Source organism: Mustela putorius, unplaced genomic scaffold (assembly GCF_011764305.1).
Source record: "Mustela putorius furo isolate JIRA1106 unplaced genomic scaffold, ASM1176430v1.1 tig00537248_pilon_pilon_pilon, whole genome shotgun sequence".
Classification (NCBI taxonomy): Eukaryota; Metazoa; Chordata; class Mammalia; order Carnivora; family Mustelidae; genus Mustela; species Mustela putorius.
The window spans coordinates 7450419-7465151 of record NW_025422387.1 but is presented as its reverse complement, the minus strand read 5'-3'; the positions used below and the strand labels follow the sequence as shown (position 1 = coordinate 7465151).

The following is a 14733-nucleotide window of genomic DNA, read 5'->3' as shown; positions in this document are numbered from 1 at the left end:
TGGGCCATTTTCTATTTATTATCATTTAATCTTTTTTTTTAATTATTTAACTTTTTTGTGAGTTTGCTGTAAACTCTTATCCAGGAAATATAGCCTTAATGTGACCAAGTATCATTTAGTGACCAAGTATAAAGAGAAAACTGAACGCTTGTTCTGGAAGAACTGTATGATAGGAGTGGGCAGATTGGGAGGGTACTTTTTTTCCTCTTCCATAATCGATTATGCTTTGGGTCTCTTTCTGTATTAAGTATTAAGGCAGTAATTTAAACCTGGTGTCATGAGGAAACTTCTGGGGGTAATGGGTATGTTCACTCCCTTGATTGTGGTGATGGTTTCCTGAGTCTCTGCATATGTCAAAACGTGTCATACTTAACACTTGAGAAATATGCAATTTATTGTATGTCAAACCTCATTAAAAAAAAACAACAACAACAATTCTAACACAACTTGCATTGCTTTCCATCTTGACTTTTTTGGAAAAGCTGTGATTTAGAAATACCACTTCTCACATGTGCTTTTGGTCACAATCTGGATCTATACCTGGCTCAACTACATTGACTTTTTATAGCTCAGTTCTCTTTAACCAGTTCCATATCCGGCCTCAGACACGGTCTTATTTTGGTAACTGGTAGATACGAGGAGAGAGAGCCTGTTTCTCATGGAGGTGAACGGGCTCTGTCGCGACAGCGTATTTTGGTTGAAACACTTTATCTTTGATGAAACTTCCCTCAGAGTTTTATGTAATCACACAGCCATCTTTAATGTAAATACAAATTAAAATATTTAGAGTTGGGATTTTCTAGGACATTTGTTGAAAAGGTTTTTTTGACTTTTCTGTCCTTTCAGCTCTGGCTTAAATATCTTATACCCCGGTGAAACCGAAATCAATAACTTACTGAAGCTGGTCTTAACGGAAGGTGAGAATTATCCTTGAATTCTCCTTGAACAACCATCCCTTTTTTTGTCCCTAAGGAAACCACTGGATATTAAGATAATAGATATTTCTTTTCTTCGTACCTGTTAGTATTCTTTTCAAAAATGTATCTGCACATATGCCAACACTTCCAACCAGACTGAGAGCAGAAACTGTGTTCTCTGTATCTTCAAGCTTTATAACCGCACTGCTTTGCAGAAGGTGCCTGATAGTAGATGTTTAATGCACATTAAAGATAATAACTTCTTGGGGTTTCCTAAGTCAGCTTGTTCCCTCCCAAACCCAACTTTTAAATAAATACAACAAATGCAAATATTTCATAAATATAATATTACATTTCTAATAATATATTTATTTAAATACAAATGTATTTAAATACACATGTATTTAAATAAATACAACAAAATTCACCGTGTCAGAGACACTCTGCATTTATAAGCAACATTAACTTAAAGAATTAGAAATCTAGAAGCTTTATGATGTACACTTTGATCAGGACGTCCTGGTTTTAAAAAGCCTGATTGGTTGTGATGTTCTTGCTGCTGCCCTTCGTGTGAGTACATGTGCCTGGCGCCCCTACATGGTCATTGTCTGCTCCTTTCAAAATTTGTTTTAATAGCATCCGTTTTCTAAGTGTAATCACCAGGGTCATTTACGGAGCTTTCTTCTGTGTCAGGAGAGAGAAACAGTGGCCTCTCCCAGCTGCGGGATGTGATTCTAACCAATTTAGCCGAACAGCTTCAAAACAACCGATTTGGCAGCGAGGAAGACGAGCATTACAGGTGATCCCAGTTATGCTGTTGACTGCTCGCCTTCTCTGTGTTTTTCCCAGTAATTAATTTGCATTTAAATGTGTTTGATTAATGTTAGTTCCCTGTAATATCTGATATGATAATTAGCATGTTAAGTCAAAATCACAGATCAGTCGAAAGCTAATAAATCCCACACTTGCCCTAAGAAACGATGATAGCATTTTTCAGTTGTATCACCAGAATAACTTAGGCCTGCAGAAAGGTTCTCAGTGGAAATAAGAGATGGAGCTTATTTGAAAATCTCGGTGGAGGGTGCCATCCAAAACCCTGCGCCGTGAGAGAGGGTAGGGGTGTGTTGAGAGCTAGGAAGGGGAGGGAGGTGTTGGGTTTTCTTTGCTGTTTACAAAATGCTTGGACTGGGTGCTTGGGTACCATTTTGTTTCAGTAAGTTTGATCTAGAGGACACACCTAGCTGTTAGCATCATTACTGAGTGGGATGATTTACCTACAGAACTAGTTAATTTTGTGTCTTCTATTTGTCATCTCATACCAACTGTATACAATTTATCTTTTATTATTAAACCACCGGTATCTTATTGTTGCATTTTTCCTGCATTTTAAAGACTAAATGATGAACTTTTACACTACATCCTGAAGATCGTTGTTCGGGAATCCTGTATCTTAATCACCAAGTGCCAAACCGTCTCTAAAGAGGATTTTCAAAAACTCCTTTCAACCGTGCCTGTAAGTAACACTGTGTTTCATGAAGGCAGAATTGTATCATGTGTCCCCGTTTTCATGTTACCGTATTGAGGTGTGTATGTACACACTGCCGTAACACACACGCTGTCCAAGGTGGCCTTAGTTGATGAAAGTCAGTGGGTGACTGTTTCTCCTGGAAATAGCTGTACGAATCCACTTGGGATACTTTCTCTAAAGACTTTATTCCTCCTGCTTAAATGTCTTGGTGCGGTGAATTGTTTGAGTTTGGATGTTTTGGGTTTGTTTAAAATAGGATTTCCCCTCCTGTTAATTTTTACTAAAGCATCACTGTTGCACAGATGGGAAAGAACCAAGAAATTCTCTTAAGGGTTTGGGTAGACTGACTCTTCTCTGGTGGAGATGCATGAGAGGGGAAGAGGGTGGGAGGAAAAATTATTAAGAGGGAAGAATTCAAGTAAGTATCTGTGTGACGAGTGTGAATTCTGTAGCAGAAGGCACAAAGCTACAGTAAATTTTGTCAAGTGACGTATCAAAAACCATGTGGAAATAGTCACCTGAGAAACTAACCTGGTCTGTTTTCTGTACTTTCTCTTTTGCTTCCCTTGTCCAAATCTTCTAAACACATGAGGATCACATGACCCCTTTCAGTAGGGTGTAGATCATCTAAATGCTCTTGTTTGTATTAAAGGCTGCATCCTCCTGCCTGCGCTATCTGATGGCAGTTCAGAACCACCTTCTCAGTAACACTATTTTGATTAAACCCGATGAGAATGATGACAGTGACAACTCCTTGCAGGGAGAGACATTGAAGGTACAGGTAAACACCAAGCTTTCTTCTAACGATGCTTTCTACCCTGTGTGTAAAAGCACAGCTTAATTGGCTAAATCTCTGTGTATTACGATGTCAGATTTCACCATGTGGCTTATATTTTTGTGAGACGTAATAGTAGGTCACTCATTTCATAGGTTTTTATGTCATTGCACAGTGGTTACCATATTTGTGACACTCTCATAGTGTGTCCTCCATGTGCTCCTGTCAATCTTTTTGTGCCTTGTTTATTTTCATCTTTTTTAAAGAATACAAAATATGGCACTTACAAGTGATCTGCACATCTGAAATTTATGGGTATGTGGATAAAATAAATCTGGGTGCATAACATTTGAAATAATTTTGACACCGTGGCTGGTTTGATATTCTCTCGATTCAAATAACTTCAAAAAGGTGATAATTTTCTCGCAACCTTTATTTCTAAACCTACAGTTTCTTTTATTCTCTGTAATTATTTTTATGTTAGCTTCTGTGTAAACTCAATAATTTGTTCCCACATGGCAATTTATAGCAGTCCAGAGATTTTTTTATAGCCGTGGATGTTATCATTTTGACAGATGCCGGAGGCTGTTACTTGCATTGTTCTTCAGAATTTCTTCTTTGTGAGAGAGTTAGAGAAATCAATAAGAACTTGATTCCTCTTTAAAGTGTTGACTAAAACACACTGAAAAATTAACTAAGGAAGCCGAAAAGCTGAAAGCTGTTACAGTTACCCTTTTCTTACTCCTTTACACACACACGTGTACTATGAAACCCTTATACTTGCTAGTTCCTGTGAATGAGTTGATCTTATTATGGAGTCAGTTTTTAAATAGGCAAAAATGCATGAATTAATTATTTCAAATGCTGATACTATTGATGAACTTCTCTTGCCTTAGTTTCCTAATCAGCGAAGAGGGGCAGTAGGTCTCCCTCGTAAGGCTCTGTGAGGGTCAGAGAGGAGGCGCGTGAAACGCCCCCGCTGTGCCGCTGTCAGCTCCCGGCAGCTGATAGGATCCACGGAACCTAAACCGTGGTTTCGCCTGTCCATTCAGAATTCCTTTTCTCTTAAATAATAAAAACATCTTAATAATTCCAAGAAAGGCCCTAGGAAAGTCCAGTAATGAAACCCAGTGTTTTCTCTTTGAAAGGCTAAATTCCCTAAGTTCTTCGTTAGCGCATGGAGAGAAGTACTAGTGGTAAAAGCAGAAGAGGCTGAGTTGTCCAGTATTTCTGGGAAAAATTAGGTAAAACCCCTTTTACCTAAAGGGTTAGGTTGGTTGCATTTTGAAAAAATAGAAAATAATCGTAAACTAAATATTTCTATGATTTTTAACTAGTACTTCTTAACACATTATTTAGTATTTGGTTGCCCACGAACTCACTAATAGTTTTTTTTTAAATGTTTGATAGCCTAGAACTGCCTGCTACTTTAACTGAATTTTGAACTTGCCTGCTTTCAAGTGTAATGGTTTAAAACATTAAGTAAAAAGGTCACTTGTACTGTTTCGGAATGTTGTGTTTTGTCTCATTTTATTCACCGCCTGTACATGCGCCTTTTACTGTTCTGTTTTTCTCTTTAGCTATCCTCATAACCACCCAAGGCCATCTTCCACCTGGACAGTTTCTGGGCTGGCCACCGGGAGCTCTCTTGTGCTGGAGGGGATGGGAGAAATGCCTTTTCTCCCAGGGACCCGGTGTGCTCCCCGTGAAATACTGCGTATTTCTGTCAGCACTCCAGACCTTAGCCTCCCAAATCAAATTGCTACTTGCCATCCGAGCGGAATTTCCTGCTTTGGGCTTATTCTGGCCACCTCATTATTTAATTTGGAAATGCATCATTAAATACATCATTTCATGTTGTCATTGTGAGTGTACACTCATCACAGAGCTTAAAAATAATATTATGATATTTTCTACCTAGGAGCTAAAGGTCAGTATTTTGGCTCTTGCCACCCAAATCCTGACTGGATGTGATGAAGTGTTGGAAATGCTACAGCAGGTCACAACTGCCCTCATAAATAGTGACCTAGCTGACCGTGAGCAGAGGTGAGGAACTGGCTCGTGAGCTGTGACCTGCTGCCCTTCAGGAGCAGAATTTGCTTATGAAAGCAAAGTCATTTAGAACATCAAACGTTCATTTAATAGAGCGGGATTTTTGTGAGAAGAGGTTGAAACGGCAAGTGTTTCAGTGCCAACTGCAGCGGAACTCTGTAGTGGTGCATTTAGGGGAGATTGGGCTAACAGCCGTGGCCTAAGAGGGCAGCGAGGGTGCGGTGCACAGCCTCATGGCTGACATTTGGGTCCGCCAAATCATCGCTCCCAAACTGGCCTTGCCTTCAGTTATCTGGCCCAGCACCGTGTGCCCTGGCTTCCCCCATGATGAAGACTTTAGAGAGGCAGAGATGACTTCATAATACGGGAAATTAACTGCCATGCAAAAGATGACGCTGACGTGATGTCTTAAAATTTTACTGTAATTTTACTGCAAATACAGGAGTGACCTACCTAGAGGGTAATCTTCTCTTTCCCAGTAATAAAGCTCTTTCTTAGTCCTCCCCATTACAATGTCAGCTATGGTTTACTGTTACATCCGTGCTTATTGATGGATCAGATGCTGGTCCGAAACAACCCTACAGTGTGGTTTTTCTTCCTCTAGGCCTGTCTGTCCCCATGTCCCCGTTTCTTACCCATTCCCAGAGAGTAGGTGGCCAGATTGGAATTGGGGACAGTATAGCCCAGATAGGCATCGCACTGGGGTTTGTTAACACACAGTGTAGCCCACTCTGCTGGCACACGGTGCAGATTTGTCCTGGTGGGGGAGGGACAGTCTCGAGAGCCTGAGAGATGTGAGGTTTGCTTCTTGTTCCAATCCCAGTATCCTAAGTAGCGTCGGAGAATTTACATAACCCTCATCTTTTTTTTTTTTTTTTGAGTGAGTCACATACCTTAATTCTTCTAGCAGAGGATTGGGATATTAAGAATGTGATTTTAGGTAATCATTTTACAGTGTAGACATATGTCAGATAATTATGTTATACACCTTAAATTTATACAGCCTTATATCTCAATTATATCTCAATAAAATGGGAGGAGGTCACGAGATTTTAAAAACAAATGGAAAATCTGTGTTGTAGCCTGTGTCAGAGACTGTGTAGCACAGCCCCCTATGGCACCACAGCCAAAGGGAACTTTGCATGTGGTAACTACCTAGAGTAGCCATTTGTATTTTAGAAGCCAATCATAAAGTGCTTCAGAGGTGCTGTGAAATGCACCGTGTAAGCTTTTGTAGCAAAACCACAGGTTGAAGGTGAAACGGCTTACTAGATGTCTGTCGTCTCCCTCTCCCTCTGCGGTGGAAGGTGGGACATTTGTGGACTGAATTGCTACAGCCGTAAGTGCTCAAGCAATTCACAGAAATGCAGTTTAAGAGAATTTGTTGGAGAAAGATGATGGTTGCCTCGCCATGTGATTAGGAATTGCTTAAGCTATGTGTTTTCTTGAACCTTTTATAGGTTAAAAGGCTTGGAACAAGTTACTAAGGCTACTATGCTTGGTCACCTTCTTCCAGTGCTACTGACTTCGCTGATGCATCCAAATTTACAGACTCTGACCATGGCCGACGCCCTGATGCCTCAGCTAGTGCAGCTGGTCCTCTATACCAGCCAGGTAGGACCCTCCGTGTGCCAAAGCGAGCGGCTCTTCGGCCGACCCACTTGACATTGCAGCCGCGGGCGTTTATTGAAGGCCGAGTAGACATCACCATGTCTGTCAGAAGCCAAGGGGAATAATAGTAGAATGAGGAAAAATATCGTGTCCTAGAAATACACTGAAATATTAAGGGAAAACACGTCTGTTTGAATTACTTACTGTAGTCTCACAGTAAGTACGGACTGCCAGGCCACTGTGAAAATGCTGAGCTATGATGCTGCTGAGATTTTCCCATCCTGCTCCGTCTCCTGAATCCTTGCCGGCTGCTGGGGACTGATAGAAAGGATACGTGCCATTCCAGCATGGAATGAAATGGTGTTAAGTGGTCTGAGTAGCAAAGCGTTTCTTCGTGAAGGAGGGCAGACAAGGGTTGTAAAAAGATGACTAAAGTGAGAATTCTAAATATGGCTCAGTACCACGCAGGTACCTGACAGTAAGCGCTTTAAGACGTGATGATGGTTTTGTGTTTCAGACGGCTTTGCTGCTTAAAACCCAGTGTCCAGTTTTTGCCGAGGTGGGCTGTTCCCCATGTGGTGCATCAGACCAGAAGGGCAGGCTGTTCCCTGATGAGAGGTGAAAGATGCTGCTTCCTTACAGGAACCCCTGCCTTGTTTTCTTCTGGTGAAAGCCTGGTTCTCCTTTTACAACATTGATTTTTAGCAAGGATTATGTAACTGGAAAAAAAAAAAAAAAGAGAGAGACTCTAGGGTCAAGGTCTTGCAGATAATTATAGAATTGCTTTGTAGACTTCTAGGACCAGGTTAGAGTAAATTCCCCACAGATCAAGAGATGAGAGATTGATAGATTCTCATGTACCATAGATGGAGATGTAAAATATTACAACTTTGGCAAATAGTTTGACAGTTGTTTACAAAGTTTAACATATACCTACCACATGACCTAGCTCTTCCACTTCTGGGTACTCACACAAGAGAGAAGAAAGCATAGGTTCTTACAAAGACTTGTGTATGAAGGCTCAGAACAGCCTTAGTTAGAGTAGCCCAAGACAAGAAACAACCCAGTGTCTATTGGCAGGTGAGTGGATAAACGAATTGCAATATATCCGTATGATGGAGTCCTACTCCATAAGAAAAGGGAGTGGACAGTTGATACACACAACAGGAGTGGATTTCAGAATCCTTGTGCTGAGTGGAAGAAACCAGATTTCCCCCGCCACAAGTACATACAAGTACATACTGTATGATTCCATTTATGTGAAACTCCAGAAGATACAAACTAATTTCTAGTGATAGAAAGCAAAAAGTGATTGCCTCGATTACCAGGAAGGAGGAGGAAACTTCATTTGTATATACATATGTGCAGTTTCTTACATGTCGATTGTATCTTAAAGCTGTCTTTAAAAACACTGATCAGATAGGAACGATTTTTCCGTTTCTCTAGAGCAGGGAGCTATGCAGCCGAGGTTCACGCAGTGACTAAACTTTGTGACTTTGTTGTCCAGAAGCCCCCGTCACAGCTGCATGCTGTTAACTGATACAACCATCAGTGTGGCTGGTGTGATCTAGAAATCAGTGTGGCTGGTGTGATCTAGAACTGAAGTTTCTTTTTTTTTTTTTTTTAAAGATTTTATTTATTTATTTGACAGAGATCACAAGTAGGCAGAGAGGCAGACAGAGAGAGAGGAGGAAGCAGGCTCCCTGCTGAGCAGAGAGCGGATGTGGGGCTCGATCCCAAGACCCTGGGATCATGACCCGAGCCGAAGGCAGAGGCTTTAACCCACTGAGCCACCCAGGCGCCCCTAGAACTGAAGTTTCAATTGTATTTAATTCAGATGCAGTTTAAATGGCCACAGTTGACTAAGTGGCCACCATGTTGGCTAGGGCAGAGCTGAAAGAAGAGCGTTCATTCCACGACAGCTAAGTGTTGGTTGTAGGCGTTTGTATGCCGCAGCCTTGGGCTGTGAAGTCCTTGAAAGTTTAATGACAGTAGATAAGAGGACTTCGAAGGCGCTTTTCCTAGTAAAAATTACAGTAAAAAGCAGGCACATAGATTCATGGAGTCTTCAACAATCAACCTTGGGATACCAACAAAAGGGACCTTGATAGGGCAGGATACTAATCCCCATGGGATTTGGAAAGTGACAAATCTTGTAGCATCTTTTTTTTTTTTCCTGAGTAACTTGAAATGAGAGCTGGTGAGGTCCTTTCCTGGATAGGAATTGGGCTTTCCTTCTTGAAAAGAGGGGAAAAATGCGAATATGTTGTCTAACAACAAAAAGGAAAAAGAGCCTTAAATATAGGAGTTTTGTAAATGTTTCTGATTGCCACTGATACCAAGCATTTACAATCCGAAAGGATTTGGAAAATAAAGTGACATATAAATCTTTTATGTTTGACTGCATGTATGTCTCCTTTTTCCTCTCCATGCTGCTAAGCTAAATCCCTTTCTCTTTGTCTGGTTTTAGGATGCTGGAAGAGAAAGAAGAGCCAGGCTTTCTCACTGGTTTAAAGATTCCTGCTCCATGGGCTGCTGGAAAGACTGTGGAGACAGTCCACCCTGTCAGAGACAACTATAAATTTAAAGAAACTGTCCACATCCCAGGAGCTCGCTGCCTGTACCTTAGATTCGACAGCAGATGCTCTTCCCAGTATGACTATGACAAAGTAAGCAAGACTGGCTTAGTACTGGCTCCACCTCCAATAAGCTGATTTCTTAGATGCTTCTTATTTTTCTTTGCTCCTGGTCACCATTCTTGACTTATTTCTGTCTGCAGATGTCTCTTTGGAGAACTTTCTTAAGATATGCCTTGAAGGGTAGTGGGTGGGGAATGAAAGAACCAGCACTCTGTGCTCCAAGAAATGTATTTTCATGACACGTTGGAAGTGTACTTCTGTAACCTTTCAAAAGTTTAGATCTGAGTCGGAGAAACTTTTCCGTACTGCTTACCTAGTCCCTTCTTTCTATGCTTGGAATTCCTGTAGACAGGCTATGTCTATTATCTAGAAAGTTTTTACTACCCATTTCTGGGGCTTCATGTATTCTTTGGGAGAAAGTGCACTTTTAGAAGTTTCAGATGTACTAGGATCTATTTTATTTTTATTTAAATTATTTTTTCATTGTTGTCAGCACCTCTAGGCCCATGTAGATTTTGAGAAAGAATAGTTTCCAACCTAGTGACTTAATAATTTTAAATGAAAGGAAACATTTGAGGGGTTGTAGGTTGTGGTTGGTTGTTTTTTTTTTTTTTTTTCTGTTTATATTGTTGCATTGCAAACTGCCATGTTGTACTTAGGAGGAAAGATGAATGAACTTGTGACACATAACCTTGTACGAGAACAGCTGAAGGATTATCAAATAGCCTTGTACATATACAGGACTACTTTTATGTAGATTGTTGTTAGCTATCTGTCATCTCTGTGAACTGTGTAAGGGCAGAGATCTGAAATCCCATCCAGGAAGATTAGTAAGTGAAAAATAAAGGACTTCTTAACAGTATATACTCTGATAAGGTGAAACATATCACTCAACAAATTATAGAATCCTCTTTCCCATCATCTTTTAGGACAGGGAAGACTCCCAGGTATCTAGAGGGGTTTAAGGTTTGCTTCAAAAATCACTTTAGCTGGAGGCAGGGGAATTTAGAAAACGGTCTTTGGTAGGCCTTTCAGAGAATAAATCTCCTGCCATCAGCCTGTCCCTGATGGCACTTAATAGCTCCTGTCATCAGCTACCCCCATTTCCTATATTAAAGTGCTATGACTGTTTAAAATAGAAATGGAGAGATGGGCATATCAGTCGGTGTCATTTTGTTTCTCCTTTAAAAACCAGTCATTTGCATCTTCTGACGCATGCTAGCCAGCACCTGCCATGCGCGCCAGTGTTCAATGTGCAGGTACAGGGAGACGTACTCCACAGATAAAAGTAACATTTACCTTTCCAGTGGTCCCTGGTTGGGGTCAGCAAAGATCTGACAGGGTAAGAGAGCACACCATGATACATGTCAAGGGTTAGAAGCATAGCTTCTGGATCCACACTGAGCTCTCTTGTGCGGTCAGAGGTGGTCAGAGCGCATGTTCAAAGACAGATTTGGAACTTACAGAACCCAGAGCCTCTTTCTTCCAGTGGAAGTATTTGAATGCCAAATGACCTCTAAATGTTTCTCTTGCATATTAGAAAGTTGGTTAATTGGATTTAAATGAATAACCTTTATTGAAGAAAAATATTGACACGCGAAAGCTGACCCAAGAAGCAGCAGCCCCCTTTCTGGCCTAAATTTGTGTCATTTTCTTTTTATACCATTAAGCAACATTCTAAAGATATATGGCTTGTTTTCAATTTGTTGCATTTTTAAAAATCCTCATTCATTGACTTTTTGGTTTTTGTGTATGTGTGTGTGTTTTATTTGTTTTTGCCTTTATTTTTTTGTGTTAGATACAGCCATCTTTCCATCTGTATTTGCTCACTTTATCAATTTGGGGGAGGACTTAAAGGGGCAAACTGTACCTGTTATTAATGAATTAAATGTCATGACTTAGCATTAAAATAACTACTTAAAACATATATGTATAACAGCCAAATAGAACTATGTTAATGTGAGGTCCCCCAAGCAATATTTGGCAATATTTTGTTGTACCCAAACTAGTATCAGTTGTACCTTAAAAATCAGGGAATATTAGCTCTATAATAATGACACCAGTGCCTGGTTATAAATGTGTTTTTAAACAAACATTTTTTTGCAGCCTTTTTATTTGTAGATGTTGTTTTTGTTTTTCTTTTACAGTCTAACAGTATATTTTCTGTTTTGAAGTTGGTGATATATGCGGGGCCTAACACAAACAGTAGGAAGGTTGCTGAGTATGGAGGCAACACACTGGGATATGGCAGCCGTAGTGTCTTAGGAACTGGCTGGCCCAAAGACTTGGTGAAGGTATGGTATCCAGTCAGATCCACTTCCTAGAAAAGAAAAATGAACCCTCATTCCCTCTGGGCCCGAGTATTAACTCCAATTCCAGAAAAAAAAAAAGCAATTGTCCATGGGTGCTTTTGTTGAGATGGGGCTATCTTGCCAGGCCTGGAAACTCGACTACCTCATTCAGAATGACCATTCTTTGACTTTCAGGGCCTCGGACCCCTGTCCACTCCGGAGCTAGGATCTGTTCTCCAGGGACTGAGTGCTCACAGCATTTCCCTCCCTGTGCATTAAATGGCCCGCTAGTTCTTCCAGCCTGCTTCTTCTCTGCCCTCTCCTGTGATGGGTATTCTAGAACACAGGGCCATTGCAGTTTAAAAAAGTGGAATCAATGTTTTCACAAAATGAGTTTGGGCCTTTGGAGCAGTACTAATGATCCATTCTCAAATTGCTTTGTAATCTGGGCCCTGGAATAATAACATATCTACCTAGAATATGATTATGAACTGAGATGCCCACTAAAACCTGAAAACTGCTCCGAAGTCCGTTCTTGGAGCCTTGATCTCAAATGCATTATGTACCCTCTTTAATTCAGTCACAGACAACAAGTTATGTCCAGGCGTCTAGACTGGATGTATCCAAACCCACATCAGCACGACACTTGTAATCATTGTTTCATTTCCTACACTGTGTTTCTTACTCGTGGTGTTGGTTCTGTAAAACAGAGCAAGGTCTTCCAGCACTCTGTGTTCTTGAAGATACGGGACGTTTGCCTACTGTACCAGCACGAGTGAGGTGGTGAAGTGGGCAGGGGCAGGGCAGAGAGAGTAGAAGCCTGAGGGATTTATTTAAATTATGCTCAAGATTTACTCTTTACTCTGATCCTGCTGTTGGGCAGTCATGGCCCATTTCACAGATGCCCCATCCCCAAACCTACCTCGTCAGGAGAGACACCCAAGAGCTTGGTGTCCAGATGAGAGGGGATAGAATTTGAGTCAAGTGATTGAGAAAAGGAGTAAAATATTGCAGTGGTCCTTTTGAAAGTAAATCTCTGAAATTCATTGCTCTCTTGAAAATCATGTGTCTTGTTTTTAAAGTGTATTTTCCCCCCCTTAAATTTTAAGGTGGAAGGAGATACAGTCACCTTCTCCTTTGAAATGAGAAGTGGCCGTGAACACAACACTCCTGATAAAGCTATGTGGGGCTTTGCTTGCACAGTTCGCGCTCAGGTACTTGAATCTAACCACTGCTGTGGGCATAATGTACTTTCTCCTGTGTGCCTTGGTTACATACATCATATTTGCCCTGGAAATAGGGCAGAATATGAGCTGCGGTTTCATCCATCTCTTCCATTTGGCATTCCTAGACTATCATAAGTAGTAGTCTCGTGGAATAAAACTAGCTGTGACCTAAAATTCATTTGGCAGCGCAGACAGAATCCATTGCTAGGGGCTCCGTCTTCAAAGCCTGGAGAGGTGATCTGCCTCCAGCATCTTTCCGTAGGGCGAAGAAGACTCAAACACCTAGTGGAAGCAAGCACTGGGATTCTGGGTTTTTCGAATAGTGGGATCAGATTTTCATTCTATTCTCAAAGGCTCATCTTGCTAGTCTAGGTCTGTCTCTGCTTAATTACCCACATTATATGCTGTATATGGGTTTAGTCTACTCCTTTTAGTGGTGCCAAATAGTTACTTCCCCCAGCAATCTACATAAATTCTTTTCCCTTGGGGGGCGGGCCCGAGTGGTAGTTCTTCTACCCCTTGAGTTGCCTGATTTGTGAAGCTTATTCTAGACTTGGAGATTGCTCGAGTTTAGCCAGCCTAACACACACTAGAGTGGAACCGTCTGCTAGAATGAAAGCTCCGTGAGGGCAGGAATCTTTTTCTCTGCTGTGTCTCAAGCACCTAGAATAATATACTCAGATGTTTGTTGAATGAATTTAGTATAAGGGATTCACAGCATCTTGGTTCGAGCTCAGGATGGAGGTGACAAAACAAAACCATGACTTACACCCGGATAGGCACGGCAGAGAGGAATCCAGCCAAAGAATCTTGCATGAGATTTGTGCTGTCTCTAATATGGAGTCTTACCAGCTCTTCTCTCTCCAGAATTGTGTTGAGACTTCACTCTGTGGTCATTGCCCCCTGCCACCATCTTTCTCCTCATGGTGTTGGGGACAGTCCCTGTGTCCCATAGCAGTGACACACGCTGCTGCTCTGTGAGCCCCTGTGGTCAGGGACATCACAGCGTGGTGCAGCCCAGGTGCGGGAGCTCCGCTGTGTACACTGACCCGTGTGGTTTGCCCCTGTCTGCGTTGTAGGAGTCGTCGGAGGATGTATCGGGAGGCTTGCCCTTTCTGGTAGACCTGGCTTTAGGTCTGTCTGTGTTAGCTTGTTCCATGTTGAGAATCCTGTACAATGGACCAGAAATTACCAAAGAAGAAGAAGCCTGTCAGGAGCTATTGCGGTCCAAACTTTTACAAAGGTAAAAGGCTCAGCTAGGGCTAGTTTTGCTCACAAAGGAAAAAGGACTTCGCGTGGAAAACTACTTCTAGTCCATTTCCCTGCTCATTGTGCAGACTGCCTGACAATCCCATGGGTGTCATTGTCATTAAGAAAGAAGGTGAAAATTATACCAAAGTGCCTTCTGGCCCTTACTTGACTGAATTTGAAATTACAGCCTTGAATGCATAAGCTTTTCTCCAACCCACATGTTGTATAATTAAATTAGAGGATCCCCAGAAGGTTGAGTAGATGAATGATAAAGCAAACCTATCAAAATGTTTATTCTAGAATCTAGGAGGTGGGTATCTGGACATTACCCATGAGATGCTTTCAACTTTTCTGTATATTTAAAATTTTTCATAATAAAATGTTGGGGAGGAGGTAGATTCCCAAAGATGTGGTTTCGTACAATGCTCATGTTCCTTTAGCCT

At 41.3% G+C, this 14733-nt stretch overlaps 1 protein-coding gene across 8 annotated transcripts in view; it reads left to right on the top strand.

The window, feature by feature from the left end:
- The window catches only part of HECTD4 (HECT domain E3 ubiquitin protein ligase 4), a 184844-nt gene that overhangs the window by 95912 nt on the left and 74199 nt on the right, over nt 1-14733 (top strand). For 3 of the 8 annotated variants that reach the window (XM_045073663.1, XM_045073659.1, XM_045073658.1), the window contains exons 14-24: nt 847-917; nt 1611-1716; nt 2310-2430; nt 3098-3226; nt 5142-5266; nt 6733-6886; nt 7401-7501; nt 9354-9552; nt 11670-11816; nt 12923-13027; nt 14119-14282. In XM_045073663.1, the coding sequence (XP_044929598.1) occupies nt 847-917; nt 1611-1716; nt 2310-2430; nt 3098-3226; nt 5142-5266; nt 6733-6886; nt 7401-7501; nt 9354-9552; nt 11670-11816; nt 12923-13027; nt 14119-14282 (1422 nt within the window). The remainder of the gene's footprint in view (nt 1-846; nt 918-1610; nt 1717-2309; nt 2431-3097; nt 3227-5141; nt 5267-6732; nt 6887-7400; nt 7502-9353; nt 9553-11669; nt 11817-12922; nt 13028-14118; nt 14283-14733) is intronic. The other 5 variants (XM_045073665.1, XM_045073662.1, XM_045073664.1 and 2 more) reach the window with 3 other exon arrangements.